Here is an 18,260-nt window from a genome sequence, read left to right as displayed (position 1 = left end):
GAATGTCATTAAGACACTGATTGTAAACTTTTGCCATAGTTCCATCTTTGTAACGGCCTTCGCTTTCTTTGACAATAAAGGACTTATAATTTTCGAAATTCCAATCAGCGATTTTGTGGTTTGCGAAGAAAATCAATTCGCTTTTGGTAGGTACGGTTATGAAGCGATCAAGGCTGAACGTTTTAAGGCAAAAGAGTGGTAGAGTTTCATAATGCAACGATTGAAAACAATTTATGCAAGTTGTGATACGGTGCGTGATAGATTATCGAACCAACCAATAGAATTAGAATGTGCGGATAGATACTATACTTTTGATAAAGGAGCTTTATTTCATATAACAATCTTACATCTGATTTAGGAGACAGAACAACAAAATCTATATTGTTATTTTACGGACTATTACTCTCAACATGTCAATGGCGTGTTTCACGCAGTGACATTAATTAAATTGCGAGGATTCCCGTAGACTTGGGTTAGGTACCTTTTTATTTTTTGCAAATTTGCCGTCCAGGACGTTAAGTGTACCATGCACTGGCTTTCTTGAAACTAAGGCGTATTTGCATGCTGCCATGCACTTTTGCAACAACATTTCATCGCTACTCTTTTATTTTTTCGAAATGATACCAGCCTTTATACATTTGCATTTCTGAAGTCACCCTTAACAAATTATAGTCGCTAACTTCGATCAGCCATTCCCTTTTAACCATTAACAAAGTCTCACACTTTAGAGAACAATGTATATGTTATGCCTTTACTTTTATATCCATTTGTCTTCCTAAGAGAAAGTGAAAGATTTCGTAATATCTATGCTTTTTGTTGCATACTTTAGTAAACGAACCAGTTAATTCAGCTGTGTTTGCAACGTTTAAAAGTATTTTCGGTTCTGAAAGAAGCTTTCTGCTCTATATAAAAAGAAATAGAGTGATGGTACTGAACTTCACAAAACATCATATCTACGATACTTTGTTATTTGTGTGATTTCTGTTAACGTGGCTACTCGATTCTCCTGAATAATTCGAAGCTGCTGTTCTATATTTTAGCAAGCTTTTCAGACTTACAAAAAGTTAGAAAATGCATGAAATAAAAATAAAAGGGGAAAAATAGCCACTTAAGTCTGTTGGCTAATCGATAACGACTACTAATCAACGTTTGCCAAAATCATAGCGCTACTTGTTTCTGTTGGGGTGGTACATAACAGAAGTCAATCTTATTAGTAATAGATGAGTGATGACCTCGTAAATGCTCGTTCTATATGAATAGCTGAAGCTTTACTTTAAACACTGGAAGAAAAGGAAAGCATAAAAAAAGAAACATTTTCGGTGTACCAGCTCGAATCAGGCCTATCTCTTTTTCTTTTCCTTTTCTATTCTTAATGCATTATCAATACCATTTCGATATCTTCCAATTCTACTTTGATTCTGAAGCTGTCATACATGCCGCTCGACTGCTTGAAAGCTCAATAATAACTACGATGGACCGATGGAGTCCTCAGACTGATTTGTTTTTTCCTCCTTGTTCAACGTGTATTTTTCTAACAGTGTTAAAGTTGACTAAGCGACGATAGCACATTGGAAGAGAAAGCTAACACGAAGCTTAAAGGACACGATCTGATTGATGAAAAAGGCAGCACACCTTATATTTCACTTTTCGCTGCAGAATAATCGTGAGTACTAAGCCACAAATATAGCATCATGAATAAGTAATGTGGAAACAGTAGTATTGATTTCAAAATGTGAAGTGATAACTTTAGTATAGATTAAAGAATTATATGTGAATCAAACAAGGTCGAAACGCGAAAGGTTTCAAAAGTCACCAGTATTTTTTAATCAGGCAGGTTCAATAACATTGCTAAAATCTGTTCTAGACGGTTCTTTGTTGCTTAAAGAATGTTAACAACGGCGCTTATGAGGTCAACAAGCCAGAGGATATCAGGTGTTCCACATACAACGTGCTTCCTGTTGGTATCAGTTATGAGTCTGGCCTTTTGTATGATAATATTTAAAAATATGCGGTTTTCATATACTTTTCCAAGAACAAAGTGGCTTCGCGGTTGGGTTTGATCAATTTTTTTCGAAAAGAAGTACTTTGGCAATATACTAGCAGGTTCAATGAACACAGGGAGAATGACTACCGCATATGTAAATTGTAAATAAGGTAAACATGAATAAGGAAAATGATTGAAAATTAGCTTAGCTTACTCATTGCTGTAAATTGTATGTGAATATTTAAACTTGACGTAGTATCCGTCATTTGTGATGTTTTTTTGCTTATACTTGTACAGCTGTGAACGATAGGTGTCATGCTGAAGATTCATTTTGGACGAAAATAGAATTGGGTAGTGTGATATACTTAGATATCAGAAGTTATAATTTAATAAGTTTTAAGTAGGGACTGAGTGAGTCAGCGAGACTGAACAATAGTTCTTGGATGATCTTTATTTTGGTTTAGAAATTGAATGGTCTTATTATAAGAATGCGAGGTAGAACTGAGCTTATAGTGAAATTAAGAAAGTAGTAGTGACAACCGGGTAATATTGTTCCTGTTAATGAATTGTACAACGCCACTGGGATATATCTAGATTACCAGTAAGGTTGAAGTGTGCCTGATGAAATCTGATTTGTCCCACTACACTATAACTGGTAAAGGCAGTAAATCTTTATTGTTTCTCAGATTGTTATATGAATTAGAGTCGGAACGTGACAATTTCTTTACTTGTTGTACGAGCACGATACTTTCTTACATCCGACGATCTACACGAATTACAGATCTATACACATATTGATGTAAATTAGAATTTTGAGCCATGATTATGATCATTTGCAATTGATTGCATACCTTTGATGTACGGAATTCATCAATATCTATTACTAACACTAGCCCTTGTTCCTCTTTAGTTTTCAAATGCTTGTATATTTTGTTTGAAACACCGGCTTGCAAACCTTTAAAGCGAACTTGCGCTCTATTGGTTAACCCATCATCAAACAGTACCAGTGGCTTTTTCGACTTATCGCCAGTTCGAATGACCTTTTGTACGTATGACGACTATCCCTAGAAAAGTGAGAATACATTATTACAGTAACGCATACTGTGCGCATCATCTGACTCATTCTATTTACATGATATCGACTGATTGATGAGCTATGCCGGGATTTCGCCGATTGTTTTGCTTTTTACGTCTCTTGTGATTTCTTTTACTCATATGCCGTGATCTCGTCTGCGGGTTATACTTCTTTCCTCCATTCAGAAGTATGTTTATAGCATACTCTAAGGATACTTGTCTTTGTTGTATATGGTAGAGATAGATCACAATAGAAAGAAAACAAAAAGGAAATCTGTGAAGACCAAGTTATCTTCTTTATTAATTCAATATTCAGATGAAGAATGAAGACAAAAACCATGTAGGAAAAAAGTACTTCTATTATATTTGTGGATATTGTAAAAAAAACTTTTTCTATCGGGACCCTTGAACAGAAGATGACCTGATGATAAAAGAAAAGATATACCCAATTGTTATTGTACGGCTAATCGTGACAGAGCGGTGCCTTGACCATTGGATCGGTAAACGGAGGTAAGTGAGTTGATCTGATGAGAGATTCCTTTGACCCGTACCACGGCAGATTCATTATAGCTAACGGGACGGATAGGATAAACTATTCCTTGATTCTGCCGATGTCTCCTGTTGAAGTCTTCTGAATCTTGCCAGGAGGTAAAGAGTTAAAGTAAAGGAACAACAAGTTGAATAATAGCTTGAATAAATGAGATATATGTATATTGTTTGATATGCAAAATAAAGTTATCTAATTTATACAAATCCAAATACCATATTAACTTATTTCTAAATCAAGTCAATTACTCATATGATGTTGTCTCGGATGTACATACAGATGATCTCTTCTTTTGGGATCGATAAGAATTGTTCTGACAAAGCTATCACCCAAGATTAAACCAATCATTATAAGGAACTGTAGTCTCTTATTTAGCATTATGTAATAATCTACGCGTGATATGATGTTGGATACAACAGTCTTCCACGAAAATTCTTCCAGTTCAGTTCTGCGGTTCAGTACCCATGGAACGGATGCAAAATATTCATATGTGCGCACATATACTTTATATAATCACGATAGTGGCTAGCAGATATTGTTTTACAGATGGGATGAGTAACTCTATGGTTTTGATACCCTGTTGCTGTTTCAATTCTTCTTCTATCTTCATCCTGCCCTTATATCCCATGGCTTAGTAATACTCTTGAGCTGAACACTTCCTAACATCTGTGCCTCCATTGGTACGAAACAAACGCATCTTTGCGCCCGGGGACTACAGCACAGGGACGGAAGTGACTATTGATTTCCTCTTCGGTGAAGTCGGATATGCTCAATTGTACATTTACAATAATGCTACTGGTAGTCTTTCAAGCAAAGGCAATCCGACATGTGTATCCGTCGGTATAGATACAGTTGATGAACATTTTGTTTTTACCTGTAGGTAAATTAATGAACTCTTCAATGCTAGGACAGTAATATGACAGATCTGAATTAGCCCTTTTCAGTTAAAAATAGATATAATTCAAGAAGCTTACCTATCTATTTTGATTATTGTGAAGTTAAGGGTATCAAAAGAAACACCTTGAAATGTAGTCAATTTCTGTTTCGTAGTCCAGTTTCGTCAAACGATCATATGGAAAGAAGTGATGAAAGTTTTGAGAATCCAGTTTTATAAACCGCCATTTCATACTTGGCTTTGGAAACATAGCGAGTTCATCGGTGTAAAAGGGGCAGGAAATTGATGGCCAACAATGCCAGGGTTTTGCAGCTTGTACGCTTCAAAATTCAATTGCTCTAATACATTCCGCAATTGAAAATCCTCGTACTGCAGCATAATATAATGGTAGAGGGGGATCAGCATTGAGGATTTAGAGGATAAAGATAGTTTATTGGCTGATATGGTTGGAAGACGGTTTCTGATTGGTCTTGAAGTAGCATTTAGGAGATGCTCCATCTCTGTGATAAACAGTATAAACTCTCTAAGAGCAGTAGTGGGATTGATGTTGAAAAGTTGGCCAGCTGGCTGAAGAAAGATGTAATCAAGGAGCTCACTATAAACAAGGTCGTTGATAGGGCCAACATTGAAATGCTGTGATTATAGTTGTCAATTTGGTGTATTTAGATAGATAGATAGATATATATTCATTGGGTAATGAAGGCGAAGATAATAGATAAAGTATTTTGCCACCGTGTCTTCAAAGTTCTCAACATAATAGTTTTCATATGTTGTGGCCAAAGTGATACATGCTGACGATACAATCTGGCCGTAATATGCCAAATAACCACAATATACTGAAAGATTGACTTCCTGATGATGTATCGAGAGCGTATAATATGCCTCTGCAAAACCTGTCATTTCAGGGTAACGAGCCTCCACATCTTCAATTCTGGCACTTCCATAGACGACTCGACAGACAGTATACCAGAAGTTTTGCTCAAACAACGCGTTTGTTACATGCTTATGATACGTAAGAATGTAATGGTTGACAATGAATTGAGCCTTGACGACCACTGTTCGCAGAAAGGCTGACTTTTCCAGCACATGTTCATGGCAGGGGACAAAATTGGCAGGATTCGTAACAAATGTTTCTAAAGGCACTGAAATTGACGTGTTTGGTGAGATAATAACTACAATACTGGAGTACGTACAACCAGGTAGAGAATACATTCTACCACGGTCTACCTATATAGCATCTAATATAGGTTATGTACAACATAGAACAAGATACAGGCCTAAGTATAATAATCACACAAGAAGCATCTGAATTTGAAATTAATGACTAGCAACATTTCCCCACAATTATATAAATTCCCTTTAAACCTTACAGAGTAAATAATCCTTCTACTTCATCTGAAGAACAATAAAAACACTTAAGTTCATAGTCATCGACTTACAACAGTTATAAATCTTTAATCAAGCAAATACAGTACGACAGAAATAGTGAAACTTTCGAAACTACCCAATCTGTTTGTTTGTTTCCTCCAAAGCCATTCATGATTGGGGCATAATGGACTTCTTTTGCTTCCATGTCCGAGTTCTCCACATGACTTGCACTTGGTATTGTTTGTGCTGGAAGTTGCTTTTCGCTCGGTTTTTGCGCGTTTCAACGCTCTCGGAATTTTTTCGTTTTTTGGCTTAATACAATATTTACAGTATATTATAAGTTTTCAGTAGACATAAGCAATACTAGGAATTCATACTTCTCAATCTTCTTTCAACTTTCGGCAGTTTCATCATAAAAGAGCAGCTAACTTTGCTTTCTTCTTTTCATTAATGAGAGCTTCAGCTTCGGCATAGAGCTTATGCCGTGTCATAAGAGTATATGAATTTAAGTAACTTTTAAGAAAGGAAGAAAAAGATGAATAAACAAAAAAAAAAGAGGTAAAAGTGAGAGTAGTATAGATGACAACATTTTCCTGACAACAATTATCACTCTATAACTGTTTAATATATTGGAATGGCGTAAAAGTTATCTGTTTCCGTATGCTCAACAGAATCTGCAAGCAGAGCTTTACAGTCAATAAGGTCTATATTTTGGCTCTTCAAAAGGGGCTCTAAGACGAAAATATGTAAAAGAAGGGTTATTTAGGCTGCTATGCTGCCACTTCTAAAGGTGCTTTGGACTGAACAACTGCCATCAGTCCAGCTTTATTCTAGGAAGTGCTTAAAACAGATCGAAATTTAATCGGTGGATTTTGGGTAATCGGTGCGTAATAACTTTTTTAAATATGATGACGTAGGCAGTTTGACGGCGATTCAAATATACCTCAAAAATCCAAGGCTGTAGTAATTGAACGCGTTCCACATTTTTTGTTGACATTATTTCAATTTATACCATCTTCGTTGGGTTCGAAGGTTTTATATTCGGAGGATTGTCGCTTGTAGTCTCCAAACTTTGGTTGATGCCACTCATGGATATTGCAATCTATGAATTTCTTATTCATCTAAGCTGCAAGATTTCCTTATGCTTTAATTGTAGGTAGATTCAAATTAATCTTATTTACTAAATGGAGAAGCGAGTCATTTGCTTCAGAGTTCATCTAACTGTATCCTAAATCCGTAGCTGTATTGTGAAAATGTTTTCAAGTTACACTGTTGTGGAAAATTCTGATTTCGTTCATAAAGAAGGAGCTCTTTATGAAGTTTTTGTAAGAGATATACATATTTACAGATTATTTCGTGAAGCTAAAATCTGCAGTAATTATAGGATTCTCTTTGACCTTACACAATAACCAATGACTTGGACTAGCATTTTATGCTTATCGACAAATGGGTGACCTACTGGGGAACTTTGTAAGGTAGCAATCCCTGTCTGCTTGATCCTTTAACCTGGACTCTTTCCCAGTATCGACCGCAGCCATTCAGTAAATTCTGGATGGTGGTTATTGGATCAATATTGTTATTGTGCAAGCTTCTAATCTGTCAGATGTGTGATGAAACGTAAGACTTGGACTAGCATTTTATGCTTATCGACAACTGGGTGACCTACTGGGGAGCTTTGTAAGGTAGCAATCCCTGTCTGCTTGATCCTTTAACCTGGACTCTTTCCCAGTATCGACCGCAGCCATTCAGTAAATTCTGGATGGTGGTTAATGGATTAATATTTTTCATTATACATTTGATAAGCCTTTTTCTTTTTTTGAAGGTTGGAAGATAAGTAATTAGCATATCGTTTTTGACTCAATAGTAATCATTCCTTGGCTGATACTTTTCGTTCATAGTGATTCTTTTCACCTTGCACAATAACCAATGACTTGGACTAGCAATTTATGCTTATCGACAACTGGGTGACCTACTGGGGAACGTTGTAAGGTAGCAATCCCTGTCTGCTTGATCCTTTAACCTGGACTCTTTCCCAGTATCGACCGCAGCCATTCAGTAAATTCTGGATGGTGGTTAATGGATTAATATTTTTCATTATACATTTGACAAGCCTTTTTTCTTTTGGAAAATTCAAAGGTAAGTAGTTATCATATTGTTTTACTCAATAATATCATTCCTTGGCTAAATTTTTCATAACCACGTATACAAGGCAAACTGTCCTGTCAACAACAGTAACGTCAGTTGAAGCTCCTACAAAAATCTGAAGTTTCCTGAGTATCAATCAGTTTTGGATTTGACTGGTGCACTATCACAATTACAAGGCTAAGGTACGATTTGTGCCGTAGTTAATAGACTTTCATTACTCATGCCATTTAGCCAAGGCTCTATTGCGTCGCAAAAGTTAACTGACCTTATTATTGATTAAAATTTTCGATACCACGAATTACCAGAAGACAACATATCCGATCGAAGCATGTTCTTCACGTTGATTTCTGATAGCACCTGGTACAATTACTACATCACTACGTATGAAAGCAAAAATATCAACAGACGATCAAACCGAAGGCGTAAACGTAATTCCTTGAGCAACATCTTCGCACCTGATGTAATCTAGTGTCTTGAGCAAAGTTCAGTTACAATAAGGGACTCAAGCCTAACCAGTCTATGCCAACTCTGGCTTTCATCCTATTGTAAATCTGACGAAATAATTCCCATATTGAATGGCTTTATTCGGCGATTATTTACAGTGCGAAACAATTACAGGAAGAAGTCTATCTAGCGTAACTGAACACCAAACATTTTAATGAAGACAAGTAGGCCTACTTCTAATTACAATATCGGTGTCTAAGATGTTATATTTGCAATTAAGAACTAAACGACCATTAAAAAAATTTGGATTACAAGGAAAATGTGATGAGTCTATGTATTGATGAATTATTATCACAACGCATACATATTCATGTTTAATAGTTCCTTTTCGTCGACTTGTGCACCGCAGTGTTTTTAATTGTTTTTCTGAATTGCTGACCTATTCTTAAGCAGAGACGTTAAGAACACCAGTCTTCTGTCTTGGGTTGTTCTGTTTGGTGTTTAAGTCAGCTGTTTCCGTTCATTTCGATTTTCAAATACTTCGTCATCAGCAAATCCTTACAAGTGCTTTACGTTCAGCACTTCTTTCGCTCATTTGCCGGACTTGGCTGCTTTAAATAGTTTCTTGGAACAAAAAGATCGGTCGTTGGAATAGCCTTTGAACGCTTTTCATGCGCTTATGCTTCTCTTGCAACTTACTCCATTTTCACCTTATATGAACTTCCATGAATAGTTTTTCTAAGTTAATTTCTTAGTGGCGTGGGTGAGTCTCTTCTTCCTACTCCATGCATCGGCTCTTGTTCAGCAATTTTCTTCTGCCTTTTACATAAGGAAATATGCGCTCCTTTATGAAAAAGAAACGCTATCTTTTGCCGCTTTTTGAGACAAATAAAGCTGTCAGTGACGAAAACCACGAAAATGTGGGTTAGAGATACGGACCTTGACGATATAAATCAGGGAAATTTGGGAAAAATCCACCTTTGGAAGGTTGTGAGCTCTTCCAATTGGCAGGGACGTCATTATTCTTGCGCAGAAAGCCCGCTCTAATGTTTTTCAATGTTGTCCATATTTACCCCACTTTTTCGTTATTAAAAAGCCCACTCACTATTCAGTAATGTCACAAAATGTATTTCGCACATCCTTTCGAGCAAGTGTCCATACTCGAGAGTTACAAAATATTTTCTGCAAACCGAAACTTGCCTATTTCAGTAGTAAAAAGAGAGCCACAACTGCTAATAGTAGTTCTTGGTTAAAACGGTTTCTAACACCAGCGGAAGAGAGGGATCTCTATTTCGACATAACAAGTTCATTCCGTAAGAAGCTGGTTGAACAGTCTGAGAAGAGTCATCAGTCTTACAGTAACATAATAGAACATGCACTTTTGGCATCGAACAATAAAGTGGCTATACAGAAAATAATTCCAGCTCATCGTCTGAAAGATTTACAAACCGAAATAGATAAGGCAGGAAAAGAGAAGGATATTCAAAAATTGCAACAATTAGAGGAGGAATTACTTTCAGAGAGCGGCCTGTATAATCAGCAACTAATTACAATGTATAATAGACTCATTCGAGCGTATTTGTGGAGCGGCAATTTGCAGTATGCCGAGGGGATATTGACTAAAATACGCAATCAAGATTTGCTACCAACAACACGAACATTTACATATCTAATCAAAGCATATCTGGAAGCGAACCAATTATCAAAAGCAAACAATATGGCTGAAACAATGCAGCATCTCTCGCTACTAAACTTGAAGAGATACCACAGTTTTGATGTAGAGGTCATGTTGAGATATTATATCGCATGCGGTGATAAGCATGCTATTGACTACTTATGGCGCGACATGACTCCATTAATAGACATGATTAACCCCACTTTGAAAGTGTTAACTATTTACATTGACTATTTATTATCAACAGCTACTTCAGGTATTGATCGTACCAATGAAAATGGGATAGATATGGTCTCACAAGTAGCGCAGATAGTTTTACATAAATATCAAAAAACTGAAACGGTCAGTTTAGAGGCATTTGTTACATGGCTGAAAGCAACAAAAATATTAGCGAGTCAACAGCATACAAGATATACTCAACAAGCAGAGGAATTATTATGCTACCTGATTGAAAGGGCACCATCGATACAAGATTCAATGTCGATATCGAAACCAGCAATATCAATTGATAACAACTACCAAAAAATGATAACGGAACTGATCAATCACATTGTACAGTTGTACACTACGGAAAATCAAGCCTTGAAGATTCTAGCGTTTTATTACAAATTGCGGAAAGTGATGGCTAGGAGTGTACTACCTGAAGAGCTTCTCGATTCCAAAGCAATACAAACTGTAAAGAGTACCTTACAACGCGTGGAGGAGAAGTCTAAATACGATAGCGACAGCAACAGTCGACAAATAATCACGTCATTGGAAGGCTTAATAACGGATGTCTGAGCAGATTTTGATTAGCGTAGAGACATAGGCTTTCCTTTGCTTTGCCGCTACTGCTGGTGTTATCATTATGTATCGCTGACTAGAATGGATCAATTAATATAAAATAAATCTGTCTTTCTGATCGGTCAATAACTAATGCTTTCTTAAGAGATTACTTGATTCTGCATCAGTGACTTTGACATTTATTATTCTAACAGAAATCACACCCATAAAACACATGTTTCCAAAAATGACTTTATCAGTCTCAATATATCGGTGACCATTAAAGCATGTTTGCAATACTGCTACTAAAAGACGGGGTGAAGCCAAGTGTAGATTGAAAGACGAGTATAGCCGGCATAAGTACGTATTGCTTTTCAAAGCAAAGAAACAAACGAACGCACAGATAAGCTACAGATTCACAGGAGTGATATTTTCATCGTGTGAATTATAATTCCTCAAAAGTATCAAACGGGAATCGAAACAGTATGTTATTTCTTTTCAATATGAAGTAATAGTAGGTATATTTATACGGGAAATTAGATGGAAGGGGTAAAAGGATAACAATAGAGGATATATCGATGTGAATATAAATATGTAACTTAAAAAGATGTAGCTTGTTTTTCAAAAAGTTCGGCGACATGATAAAATTGTTCGTCTTCCAACATCAGTTTTTATGGGTTAAGTAATATATGTAACTGTTTCTGTGACTTATTCAAACTATGATCGATGAAGCTGAGGAAATAGAGCTAATTCAGTATCAACGAAGGCCATATTATCAATTCCACTCTTGCTGGAATACTTGGATGTAGCTAAAACGTCCTGTATATCAAAATCCATACTTTCAAAATTTTCAAACATTGTGGAATGATAGCTGTTATACGTATCATTTATAAAATTGCCAGTAGGCGCTAAAAAGGGTGATGACACCATTGACCCACTGCTCAACCCCTGGCTGTTTAACAGTGCTTTCAAGTCATTGAGTACAAATTCATCGCTAGCACAAGCAGCAGTGGGGTGATACAGATAAGGTTCCATTATTATATTAACTTCGTCATCACTTTCTGCAGCACTGCGAACTGCTATGGCACTATCACTACCATCGCTAATTGAGAATTCTTGACTGTCAATTGATACAAGGGAACAGGGCACAAAGGCTGGTTGCCTTCCAAAAGTGACAGTACTTGACTGTAATGAACCAAGACACTGAGGTGAGCTTTTTTGGAGTGGAGGAGAAGGAAGTAAAATGTTATCTTCTTTAGAACTAGCGTCTTCGAGCCATGCCCGATGTCTCGGTTCTGATTTTATCCGCATTTAATTTATGTGCGTGTATAGCAAATCAAACGGACGTGTTACGCTGTATTGCTGAGTATAGTGATTTTCTGATTGATCGCTTCTCGTTAAAAGAGTAAGCAAGTGAATTCCTTTGTCGTTGATGTTATGTTTGGAGGCTTCTTTTTACTCTGTTTTACAGAAAAGGCTGCTTTCTTTTCAAGTCAGTGAACACAGCCTTCAATCGCTTCCTCTCGTCGAGGGAGAAACTGAAAAAGGAATTCAGATTCGTTTGAATTGAAAAAGAGGCAAAAGAGATCGCTTTTCACCTTTTTCTATTCAAACACGGAAAACCAAATATGAGTGATAACAATCGAAGCAATTTGTTGTTATTGTTGTTGTTGTTGTTGTTGCTTGGTGAACACTAGACTTTTTGTTTTTTTCTTTTTTTTTTTTTTCCTTCACGTCTTCCAGCTTTCTTGAATGGTTGTAAAAGAAGAGGTTGAAGGCAAGAAACACTTTAAACCTCCTTAACAAAAAGTTGCTGCGGCTTCTGATTTTGTATACAGAAGGACTGTCTTTTTCTCCGCGTTGTTATAGCAACCTCTTCCATGGAACAGAAGCCACAGCGTTGTTGAACCATACTTGCTGAGGTTTGTATTAAACTACGGGGTTTTTCCAATATATTTTCAGCCATTGATATCATACTTTGCGCCTTTTGACTTTTTCATTTACAGTTTATGACAACTCTGTGTAAAATGTATTGCAAAAGATATCCAAACCGATGACCGTAAAAGAAGCATAATTGATACTGATGAATGTAAGGACATCAAAAGTCCGCAACAGGCAAGTTGAATATATCAAGCCAATCTGAAATATGATTGATACAACTACCCTTTGGCGCGGTCGATAGCCTGAGCCTAGCACTTTATGATGCCCCTGAGGCGGCAGCATTAGATTAGTATAGTAAAGTTATTGCATACACCAAGCATGGATAAGGGCGCTAATGTACTTGTTAAAATGCGTCAGACTACAATCAAACAGTGGAAAAAGATGTTTCAGATTGCCTCATTTCTTTTTCTGTTCCTAATGTTTTTGATAAACTCAAGACAGGAAAATACTTTACAATGAGCGTGTACACTCAGCTCCGACAAGCTGGAATATTATTGTTTGATGTGATCTTCGTTAGAGACTTCTTTTATTGATACGAAGCTCATTCAGCAGTACTGCTAGGCTTATAGGTTATTGTAGGGACACAAATATTGCAAGATATGACTTCCTTATTCAAGTTGTTCATCGCAGCTATAATATGCTTGAAAAAAGGGGCGATACTCTGTTCTTTTACTGCTGCTACCGATTATTGTAAAGCCACGCAAATAATCAGTTCGATCCATGGATACGTTATTATTTCCGGAAAAGGTTTGTTCCCTTAGATTTTTTTTTTTCAAAGCAGCAGTATCTGAGAAATGCAGAATGAATTTGTGTGAGACAAAAAAAAAAGGGTTGTTTACACAATCGTAATTTTGATTTTAAAGGCAATTTCTCAAAAAATCATACATCTTTCTCCTCTTCTCTTCTATCAGTCAACAATTTCTTCCTCTTTTCTCTAATTTCAGGCTCTTCCGTTATAAGATTAGAAGCGCATACAGATAATTAAATTGAACGTTGAAGCTAATGTCAGTGACAGTCAGGTATGCACGTACATATGGATTTAAACAGTATCTCCTTGCTACTAGTGTAGTATTTGATGTTTATGAAGGCTAAATTGATCTGTTATCAGGGTGGCTTTGCGTGTGCGACCATTGAATGGTAGAGAGTCAAAAGAACAAGAACGTTGCATTATCAAGTTCAGTCAACAGCAACCTCAACAAGTTTTACTCGAACCAGATCGTTATTTTACGTTTGACTATATCTATCCACCCGAAATGGAACAGGCTTGTATATACGATTCATGCATACAGCCATTATTTGACCAGTTTATCTTAGGGTAAGCGTATCTGACATAGTCTACTATCTGATAAGAGAACGAAAATCCCAATTTCATGAAATAATTTGACTGTTTATAGATATAATGCTACTATATTAGCTTACGGGTATGTTTGAGCACTAAAAATCTCTTAAGCACACACATGAAGACAGACATTATAACAATTTTTTCTAGTCAAACAGGTAGTGGAAAGACATACAGCATGGGCACTGCAGGAAATGTCAGCAATGAAAGCAAAGGAATTATACCACGTTTTTCTGAAAATCTATTCAAATGGATTGAAAATCAGCAAAACAGTCAACAACAGGAACAACAACAACAACAACGTGAACATGTAAAATTTGAAGTGAAATGCTCATTTCTTGAATTATATAATGAAGAAATAATAGACTTGTTGAAAAACAATAAAAAGTCAAACATTGTAATTCGAGAAGACAACAATGGAAATATCACTTGGTCAGGGGTTTACGAGAATTTCATTCAAGGTTCTGAGGAATTACTCGAGTAAGTGTACATGCGTACACAATGTATATATATAGATATTGACATAAAGCTTATAGCTGCCTATCAAAAGGCTCTCACTCTAGGACGACTGCTGCAACAGACATGAATTCAAACTCATCAAGATCGCATGCCATTTTTTCAGTCACCTTGATGCAGCATATTTCAACTACACTAAATGGCAATTCAATTGCCAAAAAAATAGAGTCGAAATTCCATTTTGTAGACCTTGCAGGTTCGGAAAGGGTAAATATACGACATGCAGAAACGCCTAGAAACAACTTTTTACTTAATAAAAACGAATTGCTATCCTGTGTGTTAAGCTCAAAAAGACAAATGCTATTGGTGAAAGGGCTAAAGAGGGCATTTCAATCAACTCTGGACTTTTAGCTCTTGGAAATGTTATATCTGCGCTTGGAGATGAGACGCCACAACAACATCTTCATATACCTTACAGAAACTCAAAGCTAACGAGACTTTTACAGGACAGTTTGGGCGGCAATAGTCAAACACTTATGTTAGCCTGCATTTCACCCGCAGAAAGTAATGCCAACGAAACATTGAGCACTTTGAAATACGCTAACAGAGCAAAGAATATTAAAAACACGGTTACCATCAATCATGAACAGTCTTTGTTGGACACGTTGAAGGAAGAGAATTCACGTTTAAAGGAAGAATTAAGAGTGAATGATGCCTTCATGAAGGAAGTCCACTTTGAATTGGACAATTTGAGAGCCAAAAATCAAGAATTACAGACACTGCTTCAACACCAAAATGATATTACTGCTGCTACTACAAACGATACAAAAGCTGATAGCATCCCACAACAATTGCATGTTACTGCGAATTTAAACTCTTGCCAAGAAACATGCAATAGCGACAATACTACAATCATTGATCATCTACCCACAAGATCAAATACGAGTATTCTAGACGAACAAAGTCAAATAACGCCTACTATATCATTGAGCACAAAGAGAAAAAGAAGCAATAGCCCCTTTACCGATGAGTTAGGAAAACCGACATTGCAGCTAATGTTAGAGAAGCAGAAAGGACGTCTGAGAAAAGAATATGTGTTTGCTAAGAAAATCAAGGTAAAAAACAAAGAAAAACAGGAATAACAACACATGCTGGTATTGAATGTAGAATATACACTATCATATCATAGAGCGACCCAAGTGCTTTGGCAGATCCCAACCTATTCTTACGCGTGATCAATATTCTTCAACTGAATATCAAAGAAAAGAAACAGCTCATTACCTTTTTAGAGCAACATCAAATAGAATCTCAACAGAAAGGCATCCCTCAGAGAGCAGCAACAGCAGTGATCTCAGCACAATCTGATGCGATAACTGCGGACATAAACAGCAGCAGTAGCAAGAAAAAGAGACTATTGAAGAATGACAAGTCAGCAAATGTAAATATGACGACAAAGCAAATGGATTCGACATTAACTACTACCACTCGTCACGCAGTGAAATCAGCAACAAATGATTTTGATACGTTGGCTTTACAAAACAATGCTCTTGCAAATCAACTGAAGCAAGTAAATACTGCGATTAAAAAGGTTTTGGCGATGTCTAATAATCCTGCAACATCTTTAACGCAAATACGCTCTATTCTGAATAGAGTGTCAATTGCTGCAGCATCTGATACGAAGGCCTGTAACTTAAGAATATCAGGAGCAACAACAATGAAAAATATTGCTCCCAAAGTAAGTCAGGACACAGTTGCCAACAGAAAACGATTATATACAGGACCTCTCAAAAAAGTGAACGTCGAGGAGAAACTCGTGGAAATTCAAAAAATCGTTGCTTTTGAACACTTGAAATCACATCCAATATGTGCAGAAATGATGAAATCGTTGAAGAGACAGGTAGCGCAATTATTTGAGTGCCCTTCTCATATCACAAACTGACCAATATTATTCCTGCTGGTGTAGAAAATCAAGTTATTGCATGAACAGAGAGATTTGTTAAAGGAGAGAAAAGAAATGTTGAAAGAATTCTACAAGGACAAATTTCAAGAAGAGCAACAAAAGCAGCAATACATGGATGAGAGAATAGATATTATCACTGTACAGGTCGATATGATTACGGAGCAGTTAAATCTACTGTCATCTCCATCCAATAGCGCGTGCTTTTCCGCTTTTGACAACAAGAACAATGTTAAACTCATTAATATACTCAAGCCATTACGTGAAAGTGATTTACGTGCGCTCATATTATTGATAATACAGCGAGATATGGTAACCTTTAACTTGCAATCAGCTCTGTATCAGCATACATTGCAGACATTGCAACAATTTCAACAAGGTTTTATTCAGCTAAGAAGGACAAGTGACAGTATGAACAATCAAATTTTGATTGATATGCTGAAATCACCTGTAAGATGTTTATCGAATGGCCTTGTTCTCATTTCTGGAAAATAGACTCTCTTAAAACCTTAATATTAAGCTAGATTCATACTCATATTGTCTTTTTTAAAAATACTGCATATACTTTATTCCTTTGTGATGACTCTTCACAAGTAATTTATATAATACTGTCACTACTATGTACTATTGTATTTTCGGTTTTAATTTACACTTTTCTTGTATACAAAATTGGATATTTTGATTGACTTAATTCAGAAAATTTAAGTCATTATTTTCGGACTACTTACTTTTTACATTTGGACACTGGTAGTAAACATCTGAGGCCCGCCTCTTTTTGCATGCATTTGTTGCAGTAAGTTTCGTTGTTTGATCGGCCCAGAAGAATTACCTACATTCTCCTTAGCTGCCATTTAAACTGATAGTCTAGTTGTATTCTATGTAAATGACTCACAATCGTGTATTCTCATTGACTGCTCAGCATCTCTCTTGATTTAAAATCGTGTCACAAAGAAAGCAATAACAATAGGTGATTGTATAAATTAAGTTAAAAAAGCCTGTTTATTGTCAGTAACTGATGAAGTGATAAATAAACGTGTCTTTATTAATAAACGTGTCTCGATTTGGTGTCAAAATTTAGCGCGTCTAAAGAAATCTGTCTAGATTGTTTTCGTTGTCAAAACTTTCTTTGTTGTCCAAATATAACATTCTGACAAAAAGTTTCAGTTTATAAAAAGATAAAAAGCTGGTACCTTTTCCCTTTTTTTATCAGAGTCTAGTTATATCTTTTAAAGAATTATTAAAGAAGTGTTGACAGTGGATCATCAGGTAGATTAAAATAAGATCTCATCACGAGCTACTCACAACGACTGTACTGTACATATTTTGTTTGTAACTGAGTGTTTGTATCTTTTGAGTAGCTTTTTTAGCATGCCGTCAAGAGAAGCAAAAGTTTACCTTGCAGCAAAGTTGAAGAAAAAGCAGCAAGAAAATAGAGAAAGTCAGTTCATGCTTGCTGTATTTCGTTTACTATTCGTTTATGTACTCAAACAAAATCATTGAACCATTAATTTCTAGAAACATGTTTCGATTGCGGACGGGAAGGACATGCCCATAAGGGCTCATACTTGTGTCCAGAATATAATGGTAACAGAAAGCTGAAGAGGTAGTATTTCCTGTTCATTTTCACTGATATTCTATTCATATGCTTTTCTAGCCAAGAAACGAAAGTCCGG

General features: G+C 36.3%; 8 protein-coding genes across 8 annotated transcripts; 3 read left to right on the top strand and 5 right to left on the bottom strand.

Annotated features, from left to right (window-relative positions):
* Positions 1-1,879: 1,879 nt before the first annotated feature.
* Positions 1,880-2,301, bottom strand: BDF20DRAFT_838839 (uncharacterized protein; the record flags this gene model as incomplete). The annotated part of the gene is made up of 2 exons (XM_053079212.1): positions 1,880-2,127; positions 2,199-2,301. The coding sequence occupies 2 exons, from the start codon at positions 2,299-2,301 to the stop codon at positions 1,880-1,882; spliced, it is 351 nt and encodes a 116-aa protein (XP_052933169.1).
* Positions 2,302-2,683: 382 nt separating this feature from the next.
* On the bottom strand, positions 2,684-3,107 carry BDF20DRAFT_838838 (uncharacterized protein; the record flags this gene model as incomplete). Its single annotated transcript, XM_053079211.1, has 3 exons — positions 2,684-2,767; positions 2,836-3,042; positions 3,087-3,107. 3 exons carry the CDS (start codon positions 3,105-3,107, stop codon positions 2,684-2,686), a joined length of 312 nt encoding a protein of 103 aa, XP_052933168.1.
* An 880-nt stretch (positions 3,108-3,987) lies between these two features.
* Positions 3,988-4,245, top strand: BDF20DRAFT_891639 (uncharacterized protein). The gene has a single exon (XM_053082261.1). It carries the CDS (start codon positions 4,070-4,072, stop codon positions 4,238-4,240), a length of 171 nt encoding a protein of 56 aa, XP_052933167.1. The 5' UTR covers positions 3,988-4,069; the 3' UTR covers positions 4,241-4,245.
* A 502-nt stretch (positions 4,246-4,747) lies between these two features.
* On the bottom strand, positions 4,748-5,796 carry BDF20DRAFT_127837 (uncharacterized protein). The gene has a single exon (XM_053074743.1). The coding sequence runs from the start codon at positions 5,710-5,712 to the stop codon at positions 5,149-5,151; it is 564 nt and encodes a 187-aa protein (XP_052933166.1). The 5' UTR covers positions 5,713-5,796; the 3' UTR covers positions 4,748-5,148.
* Positions 5,797-9,571: 3,775 nt separating this feature from the next.
* On the top strand, positions 9,572-10,912 carry BDF20DRAFT_916281 (uncharacterized protein; the record flags this gene model as incomplete). The annotated part of the gene is made up of 1 exon (XM_053084429.1): positions 9,572-10,912. The coding sequence occupies one exon, from the start codon at positions 9,572-9,574 to the stop codon at positions 10,910-10,912; it is 1,341 nt and encodes a 446-aa protein (XP_052933165.1).
* Positions 10,913-11,361: 449 nt separating this feature from the next.
* Positions 11,362-12,553, bottom strand: BDF20DRAFT_127607 (uncharacterized protein). Its single transcript, XM_053074742.1, has one exon. The coding sequence runs from the start codon at positions 12,203-12,205 to the stop codon at positions 11,612-11,614; it is 594 nt and encodes a 197-aa protein (XP_052933164.1). The 5' UTR covers positions 12,206-12,553; the 3' UTR covers positions 11,362-11,611.
* Positions 12,554-12,593: 40 nt separating this feature from the next.
* Positions 12,594-13,593, bottom strand: BDF20DRAFT_891621 (uncharacterized protein). The gene is made up of 2 exons (XM_053082260.1): positions 13,290-13,593; positions 12,594-13,193 (listed from the first exon to the last, which is right to left on the bottom strand). Exon 2 carries the CDS (start codon positions 13,115-13,117, stop codon positions 12,902-12,904), a length of 216 nt encoding a protein of 71 aa, XP_052933163.1. The 5' UTR covers positions 13,118-13,193; positions 13,290-13,593; the 3' UTR covers positions 12,594-12,901.
* A 143-nt stretch (positions 13,594-13,736) lies between these two features.
* BDF20DRAFT_891607 (P-loop containing nucleoside triphosphate hydrolase protein) lies at positions 13,737-17,367 on the top strand. The gene is made up of 8 exons (XM_053082259.1): positions 13,737-13,854; positions 13,944-14,150; positions 14,230-14,256; positions 14,325-14,654; positions 14,711-14,897; positions 14,975-15,745; positions 15,820-16,527; positions 16,594-17,367. Exons 1-8 carry the CDS (start codon positions 13,838-13,840, stop codon positions 17,080-17,082), a joined length of 2,736 nt encoding a protein of 911 aa, XP_052933162.1. The 5' UTR covers positions 13,737-13,837; the 3' UTR covers positions 17,083-17,367.
* The last annotated feature ends 893 nt before the right edge of the window (positions 17,368-18,260 follow it).

Source organism: Mycotypha africana, assembly GCF_025528875.1.
Source record: "Mycotypha africana strain NRRL 2978 chromosome Unknown BDF20scaffold_10, whole genome shotgun sequence".
Lineage (NCBI taxonomy): Eukaryota > Fungi > Mucoromycota > Mucoromycetes > Mucorales > Mycotyphaceae > Mycotypha > Mycotypha africana.
The sequence above is the reverse complement of the archived record's forward strand: the minus strand, read 5'-3'. Positions and strand labels throughout refer to the sequence as shown.

Coding starts and splice junctions, on each gene's coding strand:
- BDF20DRAFT_891639 (XM_053082261.1), top strand. CDS start 4,070: ATGGAACGGATGCAAAATATTCATATGTGCGCACATATACTTTATATA.
- BDF20DRAFT_127837 (XM_053074743.1), bottom strand. CDS start 5,712: ATGTATTCTCTACCTGGTTGTACGTACTCCAGTATTGTAGTTATTATC.
- BDF20DRAFT_127607 (XM_053074742.1), bottom strand. CDS start 12,205: ATGCGGATAAAATCAGAACCGAGACATCGGGCATGGCTCGAAGACGCT.
- BDF20DRAFT_891621 (XM_053082260.1), bottom strand. CDS start 13,117: ATGCTGCCGCCTCAGGGGCATCATAAAGTGCTAGGCTCAGGCTATCGA.
- BDF20DRAFT_891607 (XM_053082259.1), top strand. Junction 14,151..14,229: donor TTTGACCAGTTTATCTTAGG/GTAAGCGTATCT, acceptor GACTGTTTATAG/ATATAATGCTACTATATTAG. Junction 14,898..14,974: donor ACCTTGCAGGTTCGGAAAGG/GTAAATATACGA, acceptor CTGTGTGTTAAG/CTCAAAAAGACAAATGCTAT.